This window comes from Tursiops truncatus, chromosome 7 (genome assembly GCF_011762595.2).
Source record: "Tursiops truncatus isolate mTurTru1 chromosome 7, mTurTru1.mat.Y, whole genome shotgun sequence".
NCBI lineage: Eukaryota > Metazoa > Chordata > Mammalia > Artiodactyla > Delphinidae > Tursiops > Tursiops truncatus.
The window spans coordinates 33,269,831-33,286,755 of NC_047040.1; the positions used below are offsets into that span (position 1 = coordinate 33,269,831).

Sequence of the window (16,925 nt, forward strand, 5' to 3'; positions counted from 1 at the left end):
TTCATTTTATTTTTAATTGTACAGAAGGAAAAAAGAAAATGCTTAAAACATGAGGTTTTCTTGCATAATACTGGAAATTATTGTTTGTACATGGTACACATGTTTTCTTTAGTACTGTGATGACGATCATGACTTTGAAGCCCTGAAAGTTACTGAAGTGCCTTCTGAATTAAGGATTTAATTAAGGCCACAATACCTTTTTAAATACCCAGCGTTGTTTTTTTTAAAAACTTGATATTCCTGTATGGTGCATATATATGATACAGTTACCCAATATGTTGAATAAATGGGCACGCCAAAAATTCTTAATTGATATTGATAATTTCAGTTTTTCCCTTAACAATTTACAAAATGTTCTGTGCTTAGTTAAGATTTGGTATATTTTGTTTATATTTTCTTTTATTTTTTATATCCTCTCTTTAAACTGTATAAAATTAAAATACCAAATTAGTTCCTTAATTAGAGGGCTTAACTTTTTCTTTTAAATCCTTAATGAATCACAGAATTCAGTATATCTGTGCATACACGTAATCCTATTTCATATTATTCCAAATAGAATGTCATCTAACTGCATTAGAAGAGCGAATAAGACCTATCTCTAATGCATTTTATAAACTGTTAATAGTTTGAATCCCTTCTCAAGTCCTCTATTGAAAAATAATTGGCTTGCCTTTATAAATTCTTATATTTGACCCTAACTGAAAAATTATTTGTATTGTACATATATAGTCTAGGTAAATTAGAGCTTTTAGACCATTACCTGGCATTTATCATTACATTTAAATAGTAACTTGGAGTCAGACCCATTTCTAGAAAGTCCTCATTGAGTTGCATATTTCTGTCAGGCCTGAGTCACAAACCTCATAGGCTATTTGAACTATCCAGAATGCGTGAATATGTAGTTTGGTATCTTAGCTTTGTTTGCATCTCTTTCTGAGGGCTCTCAGCATTTAGGTGGTGGAGCTTAACTATAATGTAATTTGGGGGATATAATTTTCTTGATTTTAGTTTATTGGATTCTTCTAAATGCTTTGCAGTCTGCTATGGTTAACTGAAAAATGCGCTTATCTGGTTAGTAGTGCTGATAAAACAGGCTTTTCACAGCAACAATTTAATAGAATATCAGATTTGGAAGGGACCTCGAATACCATTTAGTGTAGCCTCTCTACCTGGTGCTTGACTGCAACATCCTAAATTTGTAAAAGAAGGGAGAAAATAAAATCAGTAATGGTAATTTCCCCCGCAAGGATGTTTTCCTTGAGTGTTCTTTCTTCTCGGTTGAATTATTTGAGGTGCTCCTTTCTCACCTAAGTATTATTGAATGAATGAATGAATGTGCAAGTAGGATCGACAAGTTTGAGAAAAAGTTTTAAGTGGCATATTTAAATTCACTGATAGCCAGTGTTTTGGCCATTTTATTTCTATTTAAAGCAAGTGTTTGAAAATAAGCATCAAATCTAAGCAAGTCCAGTAACACAGCAATACAGACTCAAAATTAAGCTTCACTTCTGGATTGTGGAAGCGCATTTCCTGTAGAAAGCACCTTACAAGCATTAGTGGGAGATTTGAGGGAATCATCTGCAAATACTAAGTTTTTTTAGCTGTAGACAGTGAAGTATAGAATAGGGCCAAAGGAAATTCGTGGGAAAATTCAGGTTCAGATACTGCTTGCTTTAACATCTTTTTACATATCTTATTTGCTAAAGGTCCTTCATCCCCTTTAATGATCAATCTATGATAGATACTTAATCAGATACTTACTGATACTAAGGAGATGTTAAAGACATTATCTAATCAAGACGCTTATAGGATCAGTGTGATTTAAAAAATGGGGAAATTATGTGAGTGGCTGGTTTTTCAAGACACAGGAGCAAAACCTCAAGATCGGTTAATTTTCTGGGCTCTAGAATACAGTGTTGTCCAACAGAACTTTCTGTGAGGATGAAAATGTTCTCCTACAGTAACCAGTAGCCACATCTGGCTACTGAGCACCTGAAATGTGGCTAGTGTGACTGGAGAACTGAATGTTTTAACTTACATTTAAATAGCTACCTGTAGCTCCTCTTTGCTAATTCAGAACTATTGCATTATAGAATTTCCATTTACCTACAGCACTTTCAGAGACACTGAAATGAAATACTTCAGCTACCCTAAGATTATGTTAATGTCTTACTCACTGAAATTAAGCTGAAATTTACTGAAATTCAAACAAATTATGAAATTATTGGCTAATTTTAGGCACCAAAGCTTCTGGATTTACGTGGTTCCAGAGAACATAAAGGATTTAGGTGTGTGACAAGTTTGACTGGGTTGAGTAAGGTTTGGGTGGTGGGGAGGGAGGGCCTAGAGTGAAGTGAAGGGTGGGGTGAGGTGAGGTGAACCAGATGAAACGGAGCTAACTGAGCTCAGGATGGAACTTCATTACAGAAGCAAGTTACTCGTCTTCTGTCACCACCTCCTAACTTTTTAGTTTTCTTCTAGTCTTAAGGTCTTGGTATTTGTAGGAACTGGAAGTAAGAGTAGACCCATGGTCTGGAAATGTTCTGTGTCCACTGTAGGCCATTGGCTTCCTTACAGAGTTCTTGGTGGAAATGAAGATGTTTCTTCAAAGCAGCTTTTTGCCTGAGGAAACAACCCCACCCGCAATCACAATACTGATTAAGCATCCTAGAAATTGTCCTTGTAAGCTCGTGGAAGAATTTTGGATTTCAGTCATCATCAGTTAGACTTGGGGCTACTGATCTTGCATTTTATTGGAAGATCATACTCTGTTCATTTAGTGACTTTACATATGAGGTTTAGAGTATCATGATCCTCCTACTAGGAAAGTAAAAGGAAAGGTGTAACAGTTCTTAAATTTGTATTGCTGGAAGGGACTTCCTTGTTTTGGAGATGAAGAAACAGGCCAGAGAAGTTAAATGTACCTGGGCCAATGTCACACAAGTGAAGACGAAATCAAGCTAGTTGGCATCAAGTTCTCCTAACCCTTGCTGGAATGAGGCTCTTTCACACCCCTCATATACCCCTTTAATTACTTGGTTTTTTGCTTTCACCTACTTGGATTAGTGTTGCAAAATTGCTCAACTTCCCCTCGTACTACTTGCCAGTTTTCCTTTTGTGGAAAACTGCAACTCCAGTAGCTTGCTGTTGGTTTCAATAGTTATGAACCCAACCCTACTGCTATGATACATGGAGCACGTAATTTTGAAATTGAATCAAGACTTCCCTAATGATCTGTTTTGTAATTCGCGTAACAGCTGAGGAATGTTTCAGGAGAGGAACAACTCAAGGTTAGGTGGAAAACCTTGAAATAGAGTTGTTCTGGCTTCCTTCTTTTTCTGGTCCCCTAAAGAGTATTTATTAGCTCAGATTAAGCTTAAGTTTTAGAAAATTACTTTCAAGGGGTAAATTGTTTACAGTTAAGATTGGAATTGTGGTTTTCTGTGTTGGGCTTCTTTACCCTTCACTTTTAATGGTTCTAAAGGGGGATGACTCTTGCCTTTACTAAGAGGGGAAATTTATGATATAGCCACTACGGAGGACCTGGTTTTTAAAGAGTCAACTGAAACCACTTTACTCAAGAGATTCTACTAGCAGAAAGATGCAGTGATCATAACTATTGCAAGAGAACAAAGGGGGAAATGCTGTTGGCCCCTGATGGCTGATTCTGGGCTATTTCTCCTAACAAGGCCTACCTCTCTGACTTCATCTGGAATATTCTTTGTGCCTTGTTCACTTCATTCCAGCCATGCTTTCTTTCTTTTATTCTTCCACCATGCCAGCCTCATTCCTTTCTTTGAACTTTTGCACTTGCTGTTTACCTACTGGAATATTTTTCTTCCAGATGTTTATGTGGCTAACTCGTTGTCATTCAGGTTTCACCTTATGTATCACCTCTTCTAAGGTGTTACCCTGGCCGATCCGTCTGAACCAAACCTCCTGCAATCCTATCACATCTTTAAAGAATTTCTGAATAGCATTTATTGCCAGCTTAAAAAATCTTTGTTTAGAGTCTGTCTCCCCACCCCCACCCCTAGAATGTAAATGCCGTGGGAGAAGAGACATCTGTCTTGTTTACTCCTGAATTCCCAGTGTCCAGAATAGTGTTTGGCACATAATAGGTACCCAATAAATACTTACTGAGAAAGGTACTGGTTCAGGACCAGGGAGTCTTAGATCTCGTCCTGGTACTGCCCCTAAGTCACTGTTAGCCCTAATCAAGATCCTTCTCTCTGGGACTTGGTTTTCTCACCTGTGAACCAGAGGGCTGAGATAGATGATCTGTAAACTCCCTTCTAGCTTCCATATGAGTTCTTTAAGCCACCAAGAAATTCTGTGACCTTTGCAGCAGGAGAATCTCTATTTTTTAGTTCTTCCAAACCATGCTATGGGAAGTGGGAAAACTTCACGTGCCCAAAGGCAGTGCAAAGCTAGTACTAGTAGCAGGCAGTCAAGCCTTTGAACAATCCCACTACTGCAACTGTTGCCCAAATAGCAAACACCTGGCTTGTTCCTGGACTTGTTTCATGGCTTCCTCCAGAGCCAGCCTTGCTGCTTCCTCTTCCTTTCGCCGTCTGTCCTCTGCTTCCAGCCGAGCCTTCTCTTCTGCTTCCTGTTTCCACTGCTGATACTCCAGCCGTTCTTCTTCAGCCATTTCCATCAGGCGCTTTTGTTCTTCTGCTAACTGCATTTCCAATTCCTTCTGCCTTTGCTTCTCTGCCTCTGCAGAACAGAAAGGCAGGTAGGCTCAGCAGGGGTCTCATTATTGGGGAAAACAACTCTCTGATCTGACTCTCAAGTCTGTGATTCCCAGGGACTCCCAATGAGATATTCTGTAGCTTACCTGACAGCAGGTTGCCAGATCCTCTGTGGGGATTACCTTGGGTTAACTTACTAACTTAAGAGCCCTTTATCAAGCACCTACTATGTGCAGTGCACTGTGTGCAATGAATACAAAACCTTGGGGAAGAAGTTTCCAGAGCCTGGTACGTTCATGGGTGGTATGCAGATGGGTTGGGGACAGGTGTCACAGCAGGGTCTGGAGAAACTTGGTGCTTACTCAGCTGGACTGACCAGTCTACAGAGTGTCATCTGTTAAAGTGCTTTCCTATTCCTCAAACGTGAGGCTGTAGAGATTCCACACATCACCTGAAAGGCTGCCCTGAAGCTATCCAGATGTTTGACTGTTTCCATCTGCTAGGGAAGGACGCAAGGAGCCAGGGCTATGTCTCCAATTTAGGCAGCTTCTGAGCAATGCTGGAAGGGCAATGAGAGGGGCAGGGTCCCACTTCAGGAGATTACTGAATTGGGAGTGGGACCCAAAAGTCATTTCCACAAATGAGTCTTTCTTGTTTTGATCTAATAACTCACTAGAGTCACACATATTAAATCACTTTGAAAAAAATCAGCTTATCCATTTAGAGTGCTTCACACTGAGACCTAGGATAGGAATAACTCTGGGGAGAGTCAAATGAACACCCACAGTGGGATAAATATACTTCTGTCCCAGATAGATGGGCGTTGCAGAGAGCTGAGTCCCCCTCACCAGCCTTCTTGGCTTCCTCCCGCTGCTTCTTTCTCTGCAGTTCCTGCAGCTTCCTCCAGAACTCCTGTTGCTGCCGAGCTCTCTCTTGGACCATTTGCAACTGGAGCCACTGCTCTTTCTCCTCCTTCTCCTGCCTCTGCTGTTCTTCCTCGAGTGTCTGTTTCCTAAAGCTGAGAAAACCCACAAATTGGTCAGGGAAATGGCAGAAAACACTGTCCTTTTAGGACACGCCGTGCCTCTGATGGAGGCTTTGCAGGCTGCAGGCCACACGGAGCGTCCCATTCAGAGGAGACTCGTTTTCTAAGGGAAGCCTAGCTGAAGAGCAGAAGCAAGAACACAACAGGCCTGGAACTAGAAGCCTGGAAGTTTCAACACAGCTCTGTGCTCTGGCGCGGGAGCCTAAGTTCCCAGAGCCTCATTTTCCATTCTTATCAAATGGATTTTGAAATTCCTGTCTCACAGTGTTGTTGTGAAGATTAAATGAGCCCAGAGGCCTATGGAAGAGCCTAACACAATGCAGACACATGTGGCAAGAGGCGCAACAAATGTTTGCTGGACTGGATCTCAAAGCCCTCCTGGGAAGATCCTGTGAACATCTGTCTGGAGTAACCCTAATGGTTTAAGACACCACATCTTATCTTTGGTCCAGATTGTCCCTGGGATAACCAGGATAGTGAAAAACGAGACGTGCTGTTTTACTTCAGGGCATGAGCCTCAGAACCAGCTTTACCCCTAGTGGAAGTCAACCCTTGCCTTATCTTCTGCTTCCTATCGTGGCCGTGGCCGCCGTGGCCGCCGTGGCTGCCCTACCCACCGGATCTCCTGCGCGTGGTTCCGCGGCTCCAGCTCCTCCTTCATCTTCTCTGCCCGCTCCAGCTGCTCCTGCTGCCTTCTCTTCCTCTCCATCTCCAGCCGTCTCATCTTGGCCCTCTCTGCTCGCAGCCTGGCCCAGGAAGCTTTCTCTGGCTCCCTCTTAGCGAGGAGGGCCTAAGGAACCAGAGTGTTCTTAGTGCAAGGGACGTACGCTAATCACGGGGACCTTGTATCGGCAGCGAGCCATCCTCCACCCACGGGATGTTGCCTCTAATTAGAGATTAGGTGGTTTCCACACTCTGACCACAGCTGTATAAAATCTGCCACCACTGGCCTGGGCTCTGGGATCTGATCGACCTGGATCTAAGTCTCTCTCTTACTTGCTTCAGAATTTGGGGATAACTTAATTTCTCGGATATTGTCTTCCGTTTAGCTGGCTGTTACCAGAATTAACTGAAATAGTGAAAGAGACAACATAATGTCTGGTACATCGTTTGTCTAGATGCACGTTATAATCACCCAAGGAGCTTTTAAAAAGTACTCGAGGCCAAAAGCCCCACCCAGACCAATTAAATGAGAATACCTAGGTGGGAGGCCTTGGTGGGTTTTCAAAATTTTAATTTAATTGTTTTGGCCACGCCACAGGGCTTGTGGGATCTTAGTTCACCCACCAGGGATTGAACCCAGACCCGGCAGTAGAAGCTCGGAGTCCTAACCACTGGACTGCCAGGGAACTCCTTTTTTTAATATACTTTTTTCTTGGTGGTTTAAAAAACATATTCCAGTGATTCTAACGTGAAGCCAGGGCTCAGAACCACAGGTTCTAGATAAAGGCTGTTTTAGGGGCAGACTTAGGTGTAGATGTGTCAAACTCATATTTAATCCTATGCAAATCCCCTTTTTCAATGAAACGTTCTCTTAGTTTCTGTGAAGAGCATCTTAGCTTTCTTTTTCTTCCTGATGCCTCCTCCTCAGTCAGAAATATCCTCATGAGGGGAACCTTGAATGGCAGCTCTTCCATGGGCACTCTGTGTATCCAACTTGGGGTGGATACTTCCTTGCTTTTTAGCCTTTACTGAGGCAGCATGGTACTGTGGATTGACAATAAATCTATATAAGTCTATAGCAGGCTCAGAAAAGTTCTGCCCACAGCTTAAAATTTTCATCTGCTGTATAAAGCAGAATCCTATAGTCTAGGCAGCTGGGAAGATTGAGAACTAGTAAGGAAAAATCTTTCTGAAATCCTTTTTGGAAGACCACAGGCTGTAAAATAAATAAATACACAATAATTTGAAATAGTGACAAGAGCTCTGATTTTGGAGTCGAAAGATCTAAGTCTTGGCTCTACCACTTGATGGTTGTGTAACTTCTGGCAACACACCTAACTCTTTTAAGCCTCAGCTTCTAGGTCTGTAAAATGGGACGAATCATACCTGGGTCACAGGTGTGGCTGTAAAGATTAAATGAAATTCAGCAGAGTTGTACCATATTTGCATGTAACTTATGCGAGTTTAACCATAGTGGTTTAGCTGTGGGTACGTTTGCAGTGTTTAAAGAAAAGGGAGATAGATGTGTGTGTATAAGTTACCCATGGCCCAGAGGTGTGCCGCAGAAAAGCAGATTAGGAATGGAGGAATTTCTGCAGCTTTTGAGAGGCAAGCAATACAGGAACTCCAGGCCAAGTCAAGAATATGTGCTTGGGGCTTCCCTGGTGGCGCAGTGGTTGAGAGTCCGCCTGCCGATGCAGGGGACATGGGTTCGTGCCCCGGTCCGGGAAGATCCCACATGCCCGGAGCGGCTGGGCCCGTGAGCTATGGCCGCTGAGCCTGCGCGTCCAGAGCCTGTGCTCTGCAACGGGAGAGGCCAAAACAGTGAGAGGCCCGTGTACAGCAAAAAAAAAAAAAAAAAAAAAAAGAATATGTGCTTGGCTCTGAGGCCCGAATTCACCTTTCCTTGTAACTGTGAGGCCTGTACCCCTCACAAATGGGTGCTGTGCCAACTTTCTGCTCTTTAAGGGTGGGTACCTGCCCTAGTAGTTTGAGAGCCTCACAGAATACATCATTTCAGAGGGGCTTTGCCACCCTGTGTCTTTGATCAGATCTGGCTTCTTAAAGGGTCAGAAGGTACCAAAGTAGAACAAATAAAGCCACTATGTAGTAGAGCTGTTTCAGTAACTGCAATGTAATTCAGGGCAGTTTTTCCCACCTCTGCAGTTGCACCAGTGAGGACTGAAATCCCTCTGGCCAAGGTGAGAATATTGGACCCTACCTTGGAAGGGTCCTTATGGCTTCCCTCTTCTTCAGATTCCATGTTTCCAGGGACAGTTGCAGTCTGGGTGGGCGATGACCTTCCAACTATAGAAACTTGGCTCTCAGGGGCATCAAATTTGGAAGAAAGCCAAGGGTCCTCTACAACAGAGCCTGAAGGAAAGAAACTTCCATCTGAGGTGTCTTTAGTTTTCTTAGAGTTAATGACATCAGGCCCACTCAGCTCTGCTACTAGTTCCAGATTCCTTCTGTGTCTTTTTCCTTTTGACTCCAGGTTTTTTTTCTTTGGGAATTAGCTCTAATTTCTTTTTGACTCCAGGTTTTTTTTCTTTGGGAATTAGCTCTGATTTCTTTTCAGCCTTTGATTCCTTTGACTTTCCTGGGAGAGAACAATGCAGGATAGAGATATAGCTAATAAATGTGATCTCTGCGTCCTTTTCAGTAACTTTAAAACTTCCGTGTGCAATGGAATCACCTGGGTGCAGATTCCTGAGCCACACCCCAGAGTCTGATTCTGTAGGAATCTGCGTTTTAACAACCACTCCAAGCGTTTTGAGAAGGGTAGTCCATAGACTACCCTTTGAGAAACTGCCTTATCCTACTTGGATCAACTGTAATTCAGCAGTCTTGCTACTAAAGAACTTCTGATACACCCTGACCTATGGTGGGGGTAAGACTCTCTGGAGGGAAGACCTATAGGTACAGCTGGAAAGTCATGCCTCAGGAGTCTAGCTTGAGGTTGCAGCTTTGTAACCTGGTAAAGTTTAAACCTTCCATACTCTTAAGGCCTTTTCCTCAATTCTCCTCTGGGGCCACAAGTATTTCCTTCCCCAGTCCTGCCAATGCTACCTAAGTTACGGGCGACAACGATGTAAATTCAGCAAGACTTTAAAAAGCAAACCACAAAACTAGATCTGGATGAACAACAAGGTCCTACTGTAGAGCATAGGGAACTATATTCAATGTCCTGGGATAAGCCATAATGGAAAAGAATATAAAAAAAGAATGTATGTGCAGAACTGAGTCACTTTGCTGTACAGCAGAGATTGGCACAGCATTGTAAATCAACTACACTTCGATTTAAAAAAAAAAAGATCTGATCCAGGTAACTATCCAGTGTCATCCTTTTTGACAGCCTTTGATTTATTTCAAGGGTCATCATATGGCCGGGAAAGAATGAGTGTAGGTTTTAGGTTACAGAAGGTCCTTAGAACACAACATTGTAAATCAACTCTACTCCAATAAAAATTAATTAAAAAGAAACAAAGAAAAGAAAGTCCCCAGAAGCATAGGAACCTGAATTCCTTGTGAGGTGCAACACAAGGAACCAAGAAGAAAAATGACAGCTGGAGTAACCATTCAGAGCATGTTGCAACCTTCCCCTTCCCAAATGCTCTCACGGACCAATTCTCAGATGACATATTTATTATTCACAGAGGCAGTGTTTGAGAGTTATGAGTTTGGAATCAAATGACAGGTCCAGACCCTGGGTCCACCACTTTACCTGTTTGATCTGTTTGATGTTACGCAAGTCACCCAGCCTCTCCACGTGATATAATAATAGCGCTTACTTTATGGAGCTGTGGTGGGGATTTCATGACGTCATAAATGCAGAGCTCCTAATTCAGTGGGTATTCATTTAATAGGTGTTAGTGTTATTATTGTATTTTCTCTCTTGGTGATTATAGGTCTCTAGAGTCCCCTGGTTTCCTCTATCCTTATCTCCCAAGATACTGACATGAAGTAAGGCTGCAACACCATCTCAGCTGTGGTAGTCAAGGAGACTCAACACAGATCGTTTGTCCCATAGGATCCATGCTGATTCTCCATGGCACCTCCTGGCTACCATTAGGTGTGTTCTCCTGGATGGTCCCTTACCAACAGCAGCCTCTGCTTCCCCACGGAGCTTTCCTTCTCTCTCCCTCTTGGGTGCCTTGGACTTATCTGTCTTGGTTCTTCTCTTTCTCTTGGCTTTGTCAATGAACTCCATCTCCTAAAGGTGAAAAATTAAGGAAAGGGAACATGATATATGTAGAAAGCAAAGAAAAAAAAAACCATCAAAGGGAGATTATGTTGGGAATTCCCTGACAGTCTAGTGGTTAGGGCTCGGCGTTTTCACTGCCGGGGCCTGGGTTCAATCCCTGGTCAGGGAACTAAGATCCCTCAGGCCCTGTGGCATGGCCAAAAAACAAACAGGACTTCCCTGGTGGCGCAGTGGTTAAGAATCCGCCTGCCAATGCAGGGGACATGGGTTCGATCCTCAGTCTGGGAAGATCCCACATGCCATGGAGCAACTAAGCCCGTGTGCCACAACTACTGAACCTGCGCTCTAGAGCCCGCAAGCCACAACTACTGAGCCCATGTGCCACAACTACTGAAGCCCATGTGCCTAGAGCCTGTGCTCCACAACAAGAGAAGGCACCGCAATGAGAAGCCCACGTACTGCAACAAAGAGTAGCCCCCGCTCGCCACAACTAGAGAAAAGTCCACGTGCAGCAATGAAGACCCAACGCAGCCAAAAATAAATAAATAAATTTATAAAACAAACAAACAGAAACAAAAAACAAAAGAAAACGGAGATTATGTTGAACAAGACAGAATGGCTTAGAATGGAATTCATATGGGTTCCATATGAAGCAGAAGAGTGATATTTATTTATTTATTTTAAATTTTATTTATTTATTATATATTTATTTTTGTCTGTGTTGGGTCTTCTTTGCTGCATGTGGGCTTTCTCTAGTTGCGGCAAGTGGGAATGGGCTTCTCCTTGTGGTGGTTTCTCTTGTGGAGCACGGGCTCTAGGTGTGCAGGCTCAGTAGTTGTGGCACATGGGCTCTACAGCACAGGCTCAGTAGTTGTGGCACATGGGCTTAGTTTCTCCACGACATGTGGGATCTTCCCAGACCAGTGCTTGAACCCGTGTCCCCTTCATTGGCAGGCGGATTCTTAACCACTGTGCCACCAGGGAAGTCCCAAGAGTGATATTTAGAGAATGTGGAGCTTGTAGGAAGATCCTAAGGTTCAGCCTTTGATATAATTTCAGTTATAATTTCATAAAAAGAAAGAGAAATAGAGTATACTTTATGATCTGCCCCCTTTTTTGTTTTCTTTTTCCTTTTTTGGCTGCACCGCACAGCTTGTGGGATTTTAGTTCCCTGACCAGGGATTGAACCCGGATCCATGGCAGTGAAAGCCCGAGTCTTAACCACTGGACCACCAGGGAATTCCCTGATCCCTTTTTTGATGCTAAACCATCATCTACAGAGCTGGACCAAAGTGAAGCATTTTTCACCTTTGATAGATTGCTGTTGCCACAATTAATGGTTAACTAGTTTAAATCAAATTAAAGCCAGCTCTATTCACTGCTGCATCATTTCCTAACTTTTGGGAAACTTCAAGCATATGACCACAGCCATGTCAGTCTTCACCTTTCCCCATGGGCTGAAACAATATAGAGTTTCTTCCTAATAGAGGATGGCCACAACTACCCACTCGGTACCTGTGACGTTGTGACATAATAAGAAATATATATTTGGTCTTCGTCGCTAGCCTCTGACACAGAACTCCTAAAATTCTTGTACAGGCATACCTCAGAGATATTGTAGGTTTGGTTGCAGACAACTCCAATAATGTGAATACTGGAATATAGCAAGTCACATGAATATTTTTGTTTCCCAGGGCCTATGAAAGTTTTGTTTACTTATGTAGTCTATTAAGTGTGCAATAGTGTTACGTCTAAAAAAACAATGTACATACCTGAATTAAAAAATACTTTACTGTTAAAAAAATCATCTGAGCCTTCAATGGGTCATAATCTTTTCACGGTGGAGGGTCTTGTCTTGATGGCCGCTGACTGATCACGATGTTGGTTGCTGAAGGTTGCAGTGGCTGTAGAAATTTCTTAAAATAAGACAACAATGATGTTTGCCGCATTGATTGACATTTCCTTTCGTGAACGATTTCTCTGTAGCATGCAATGCTGTTTGGTAGCATTTTACCCACAGTAGAACTTTCAAAATTGGAGTCAATCCTCTCAAACCCTGCTGCTGCTTTATCAACTAAGTTTATGTAATATTCTAAATCCTTTGTCATTTCAACAATCTTCACAGCATCTTCACCAGGAGTAGATTTCAACTCAAGAAACCAGTTTTTTTGCTCTTCTAGTTCTCTTGCTATTTTGACCACATCTGCAGTTACTTCCTCCACTGAAGTCTTGAACCCCTTAAAGTCACCTATGAGGGTTGCAATCAGCTTCTTCCAAGCTCCTGTTAATATTGATGTTTTGACTTCTTTCCATGACTCACAAATGTTCCTTTGTTTTTTGGCTGTGCCTTGCAGCTTGCAGGATCTTAGTTCCCCAACCGGGGATTGAACCCGGACTACAGCAGTGAAAGCGCTGAGTCCTAACCACTGGACCATCAGAGAATTCCTCACAAATGTTCTTAATGGCATCTAGAATGGTGAATCCTTTCCAGATGGTTCTTGATTTTGCCCAGATCCATCAGAGGAATCACTAGATATGGCAGCTAGAGTCTTATGAGATGTATTTCTCAAAAAAATAACACTTGAAAGTTGAAATGACTCCTTGACATGTGGGCTGCAGAATGTTGTGTTAGCAGACATGAAAACAACATTAATTTTGTACATCTCCATCAGCGCTCTTGGGTGACCAGGTGCATTGTCAATGAGCGGTAATATTTTGAAAGGAATCTTCTTTTCTGAGCAGTAGATCTCAACAGTGGGCTTAAAATACTCAGTAAACCGTGTTGCTAACAGATATGCTGTCATCCAGGCTTTGTTGTTCCATATACAGAGCACAGGCAGAATAGATTTAGCATCATTCTTAAGGGCCCTAGGATTTTTGGAATGGTAAATGAGCATTGACCTCAACTTCAAGTCACCAGCTGCATTAGCCCCTAATATTCAGCCTGTCCTTTGAAGCTTTGAAGCCAGGCACCGACTTCTCTCTAGCTCTGAAAGTCCTAGATGGCATCTTCTTTCAGCATAAGGCTGTTTCATCTACATTGAAAATCTGTGGTTTAGTGTGGCCACCTTGGTTAATTATCGTAGCTAGATCTCCTGGATAACTTGCTGCAGGCTTCTGCCTCAGCACCTGCTGCTTCACCTTGCACTTTTGTTATGGAGACGGCTTCATGCCTTAAACCTCAAGAACTAACCTTTGCTCGCTTCAAAGTCTTCTGCAGCTTCCTCACCTCTCTCAGCCTTCATAGAATTGAAGAGAGTTAGGACCTTGCTCTGGATTAGGTTTTGGCTTAAGGGAATGTTGTGGCTGGTTTGATCTTCCATCAAGACTACTCCAACTTTCTCCGTATCAGCAATAAGGCTGTTTTGTTTTCTTACCATTCATGTGTTCGCTGGAGTAGCAGTTTTAACTTCCTTCAAAAACCTTTCCTTTGCATTCACAACCTGGCTAACGGTTTGGTGCAAAAGGCGTAGCTTTTCGGTCTCTCTCAGCTTTCCACATGCCTTCCTCACTAAGCTTAATCATTTCTAGTTTCTGATTTAAAGTGGGAGACGTGAAACATTTCCTTTTACTTGAACACTTCGAGGCCATTGTAGGATTACTAACTGGCCTGATTTCAGTATTGTTGTGTCTCAGGGAATAGGGAGGCTTGAGGAAAGGAAGAGAGGGAATGGCTGATCCGTGGAGCAGTCAGAACATGTATTTATTGATTAGGTTCACCATCTCATATGGGCATGGCTCATGGTGCTCCAAAACAATTAAAATGGTAACATCAAAGATCACTGATCACAGATCACCATAACAAATATAATAATAATGGAAAAACTTGAAATGTTGTGAGAATTACCCAAATGTGACACAGAGGCACAAAGTGAGCCAATGCTGTTGGAAAAGTGGTGCTGATAGACTTGCTTGAAGCAGGCTGCCACAGACCTTCAATCTGTAAAAACACATTTATCTGTGAAGTGCAATAAAGTGAAACATAATAAAATGAGAGGTATGCCTCTCATTTCTGGAGCATAAACAGGAAAGGAGTGTCTTTTGTTATTCATTAACAAGCCCCTTTCAACCACACCTGAGCTTATGTTAATGGAGTTATTTTGGAAAGCCCCTAAGGAGGGGGAACCAACCACAGGATCAGAAGGTTGGACCTTTCAGCCCCCTGCCCTTCCCGCCACCTCAGAGGAGGGGAGAAGGGCTGGAAGTTGCATTAATCACCATTTGCCAGTGATTTAATCAACCATGCTTATGTAATGAAGCCTCCATAAAAGCCCTAACCAAGGAGCTCAGATTGCTTCAGCGTTGGTGAACACATCTATGTAGTAGGAGCGTGGCACACCCCCAGCTCCATGGGGACAGGAACTCCTGTGCTTGGAACCCTTCTGGGCCTTGCCCTGTGTATCTCTTCATCTGGGTGTTCATATGTATCCTTTAAAATATCCTTCGTAATAAATCTAAACTAGTAAATGAATGTTTCCTGAGTTTTGTGAGCTGTTCTAGCAAATTATTGAACATGAGGATGGGTTTTAGGAACCCCTTATTCTATAGATTGTTGGTCAGAAGTACAGGTGACAACCTGGGACTTGTGATTGGTGTCTTAAGTGGAGCAGGCATGTGGGACTGAGCCCTTAACCTGTGGGGTCTGTGCTAACTCTGGGTAGCTGGTGTCAGAGTTGAATTGTAGGACACCCGGTTGGCGTCTAGAGAGCTGGAGAATTGGTTGATGTGGGAAAATCCTTCACACATGTGGTGTCAGAAGTGATGTGAGTATAGGAAAACTGAGTTTCCTTTTAGTACCTTAGTAGAAATTAGAAATGGGTACCCCATCCTTCAGAAGAATGCAACCCAATACTGGGGTGCAGGGCATGGTGAGTGGACCACAGAGTGGATTTCAGCTCCCACTTTTTCCCTTTGCAGGTGCCCTTGTATAGTAAGCAATCTATACAACTGTACATGGCAGCCCTGATGGGAGCACCTTCCAGGTAGGGTTCTGGACCAAGCTCCTACCTAAGTGTTTACACTCACATGACTGATGTTGGTTGGTGTCTGCTGGTTGAACAGTCTTGGTTCAGTCTTCCCTTCTTTTCCTCTTGGAAGAAGAGATGTATCTATAGGATCCAGCCCCTCTGGGGAGTCAGGCCCATGTCCTGGGAGTCCTCTGTGTTGATGGTGCACATTATAATCTCTGCCCCTTTGAAAAAAGCAAAACAACAGGACCAAGCTAAAGAAGAACTCTGATGTATACACCACTATATGTAAAACAGATAAACAAGAAGGATTTGCTGTATAGCACAGGGAACTATATTCAATATCTTGTAATAGCCTATAATGGAAAAGAACTGGAAAAAAAAAAAGATACGTATTGTATAACTGAATCACGTGGCAGTACACCTGAAACACAATATTGTAAATCAACTATACTTCACAGAAAAAGAAAAAAGAAAAACTCATGGACACAGAAGAGGGAAAATGAACAAACATTAATTGAGCATCTGTTTTCTGCCAGGAACTTCACTGTGGTGGGCATTTTACACACTTGGTCAGCCCTCTTTTTCTTAACACATCCCTGAATAAAGGAAATTAGAAAGTTAGTCTTCACTTTTGGGGTTCTCTCAGGCTAAGTTCTAAACCTTAGGGAGAAGGAGAAATAGTTGTTTTTTTTTTTAATTAAATTAAATTAATTTTTTATACAGCAGGTTCTTATTAGTTATCTATTTTATACATATTAGTGTATACATGTCAATACCAATCTCCCAGTTCATCCCATCACCACCACCCCCCACTTTCCCCCCTTGGTGTCCATACGTTTGTTCCCTACATCTGTGTCTCTACTTCTGCCTTGCAAACTGGTTCATCTGTACCATTTTTCTAGATTCCACATATATACGTTAATATACAATATTTGTTTTTCTCTTTCTGACTTACTTCACTCTGTATGACAGTCTCTAGGTCCATCCCCGTCTCTACAAATGACCCAATTTCGTTCCTTTTTATGGCTGAGTAATTTTCCATTGTAAATATGTACCACTTCTTCTTTATCCATTTGTCTGTTGATGGGCATTTAGGTTGCTTCCATGACCTAGCTATTGTAAATAGTGCTGCAATGAACACTGGGGTACATGTGTATTTTTGAATTATGGTTTTCTCTGGGTATATGCCCAATAGTGGGATTGCTGGGTCGTATAGTAATTCTATTTTTAGTTTTTTAAGGAACCTCCATACTGTTCTCCATAGTGGCTGTATCAGTTTACATTCCTACCAACAGTGCAAGAGGGTTCCCTTTTCTCCACACCCCAAGGAAGGAATAGTTTGCCTC

The 16,925-nt window shown here is 42.4% G+C and overlaps 1 protein-coding gene across 1 annotated transcript in view; it reads right to left on the reverse strand.

The window, feature by feature from the left end:
- Positions 1–2,483: 2,483 nt before the first annotated feature.
- KIAA2012 (KIAA2012 ortholog) overlaps positions 2,484–16,925 on the reverse strand; it is a 110,652-nt gene continuing 96,210 nt past the window's right edge. Inside the window, 8 exon segments of the mRNA XM_019938874.2 lie at positions 2,484–2,622; positions 4,503–4,722; positions 5,546–5,715; positions 6,360–6,532; positions 8,627–8,893; positions 8,940–9,004; positions 10,504–10,618; positions 15,635–15,800. Of these exon segments, the coding sequence (XP_019794433.2) occupies positions 2,484–2,622; positions 4,503–4,722; positions 5,546–5,715; positions 6,360–6,532; positions 8,627–8,893; positions 8,940–9,004; positions 10,504–10,618; positions 15,635–15,800 (1,315 nt within the window).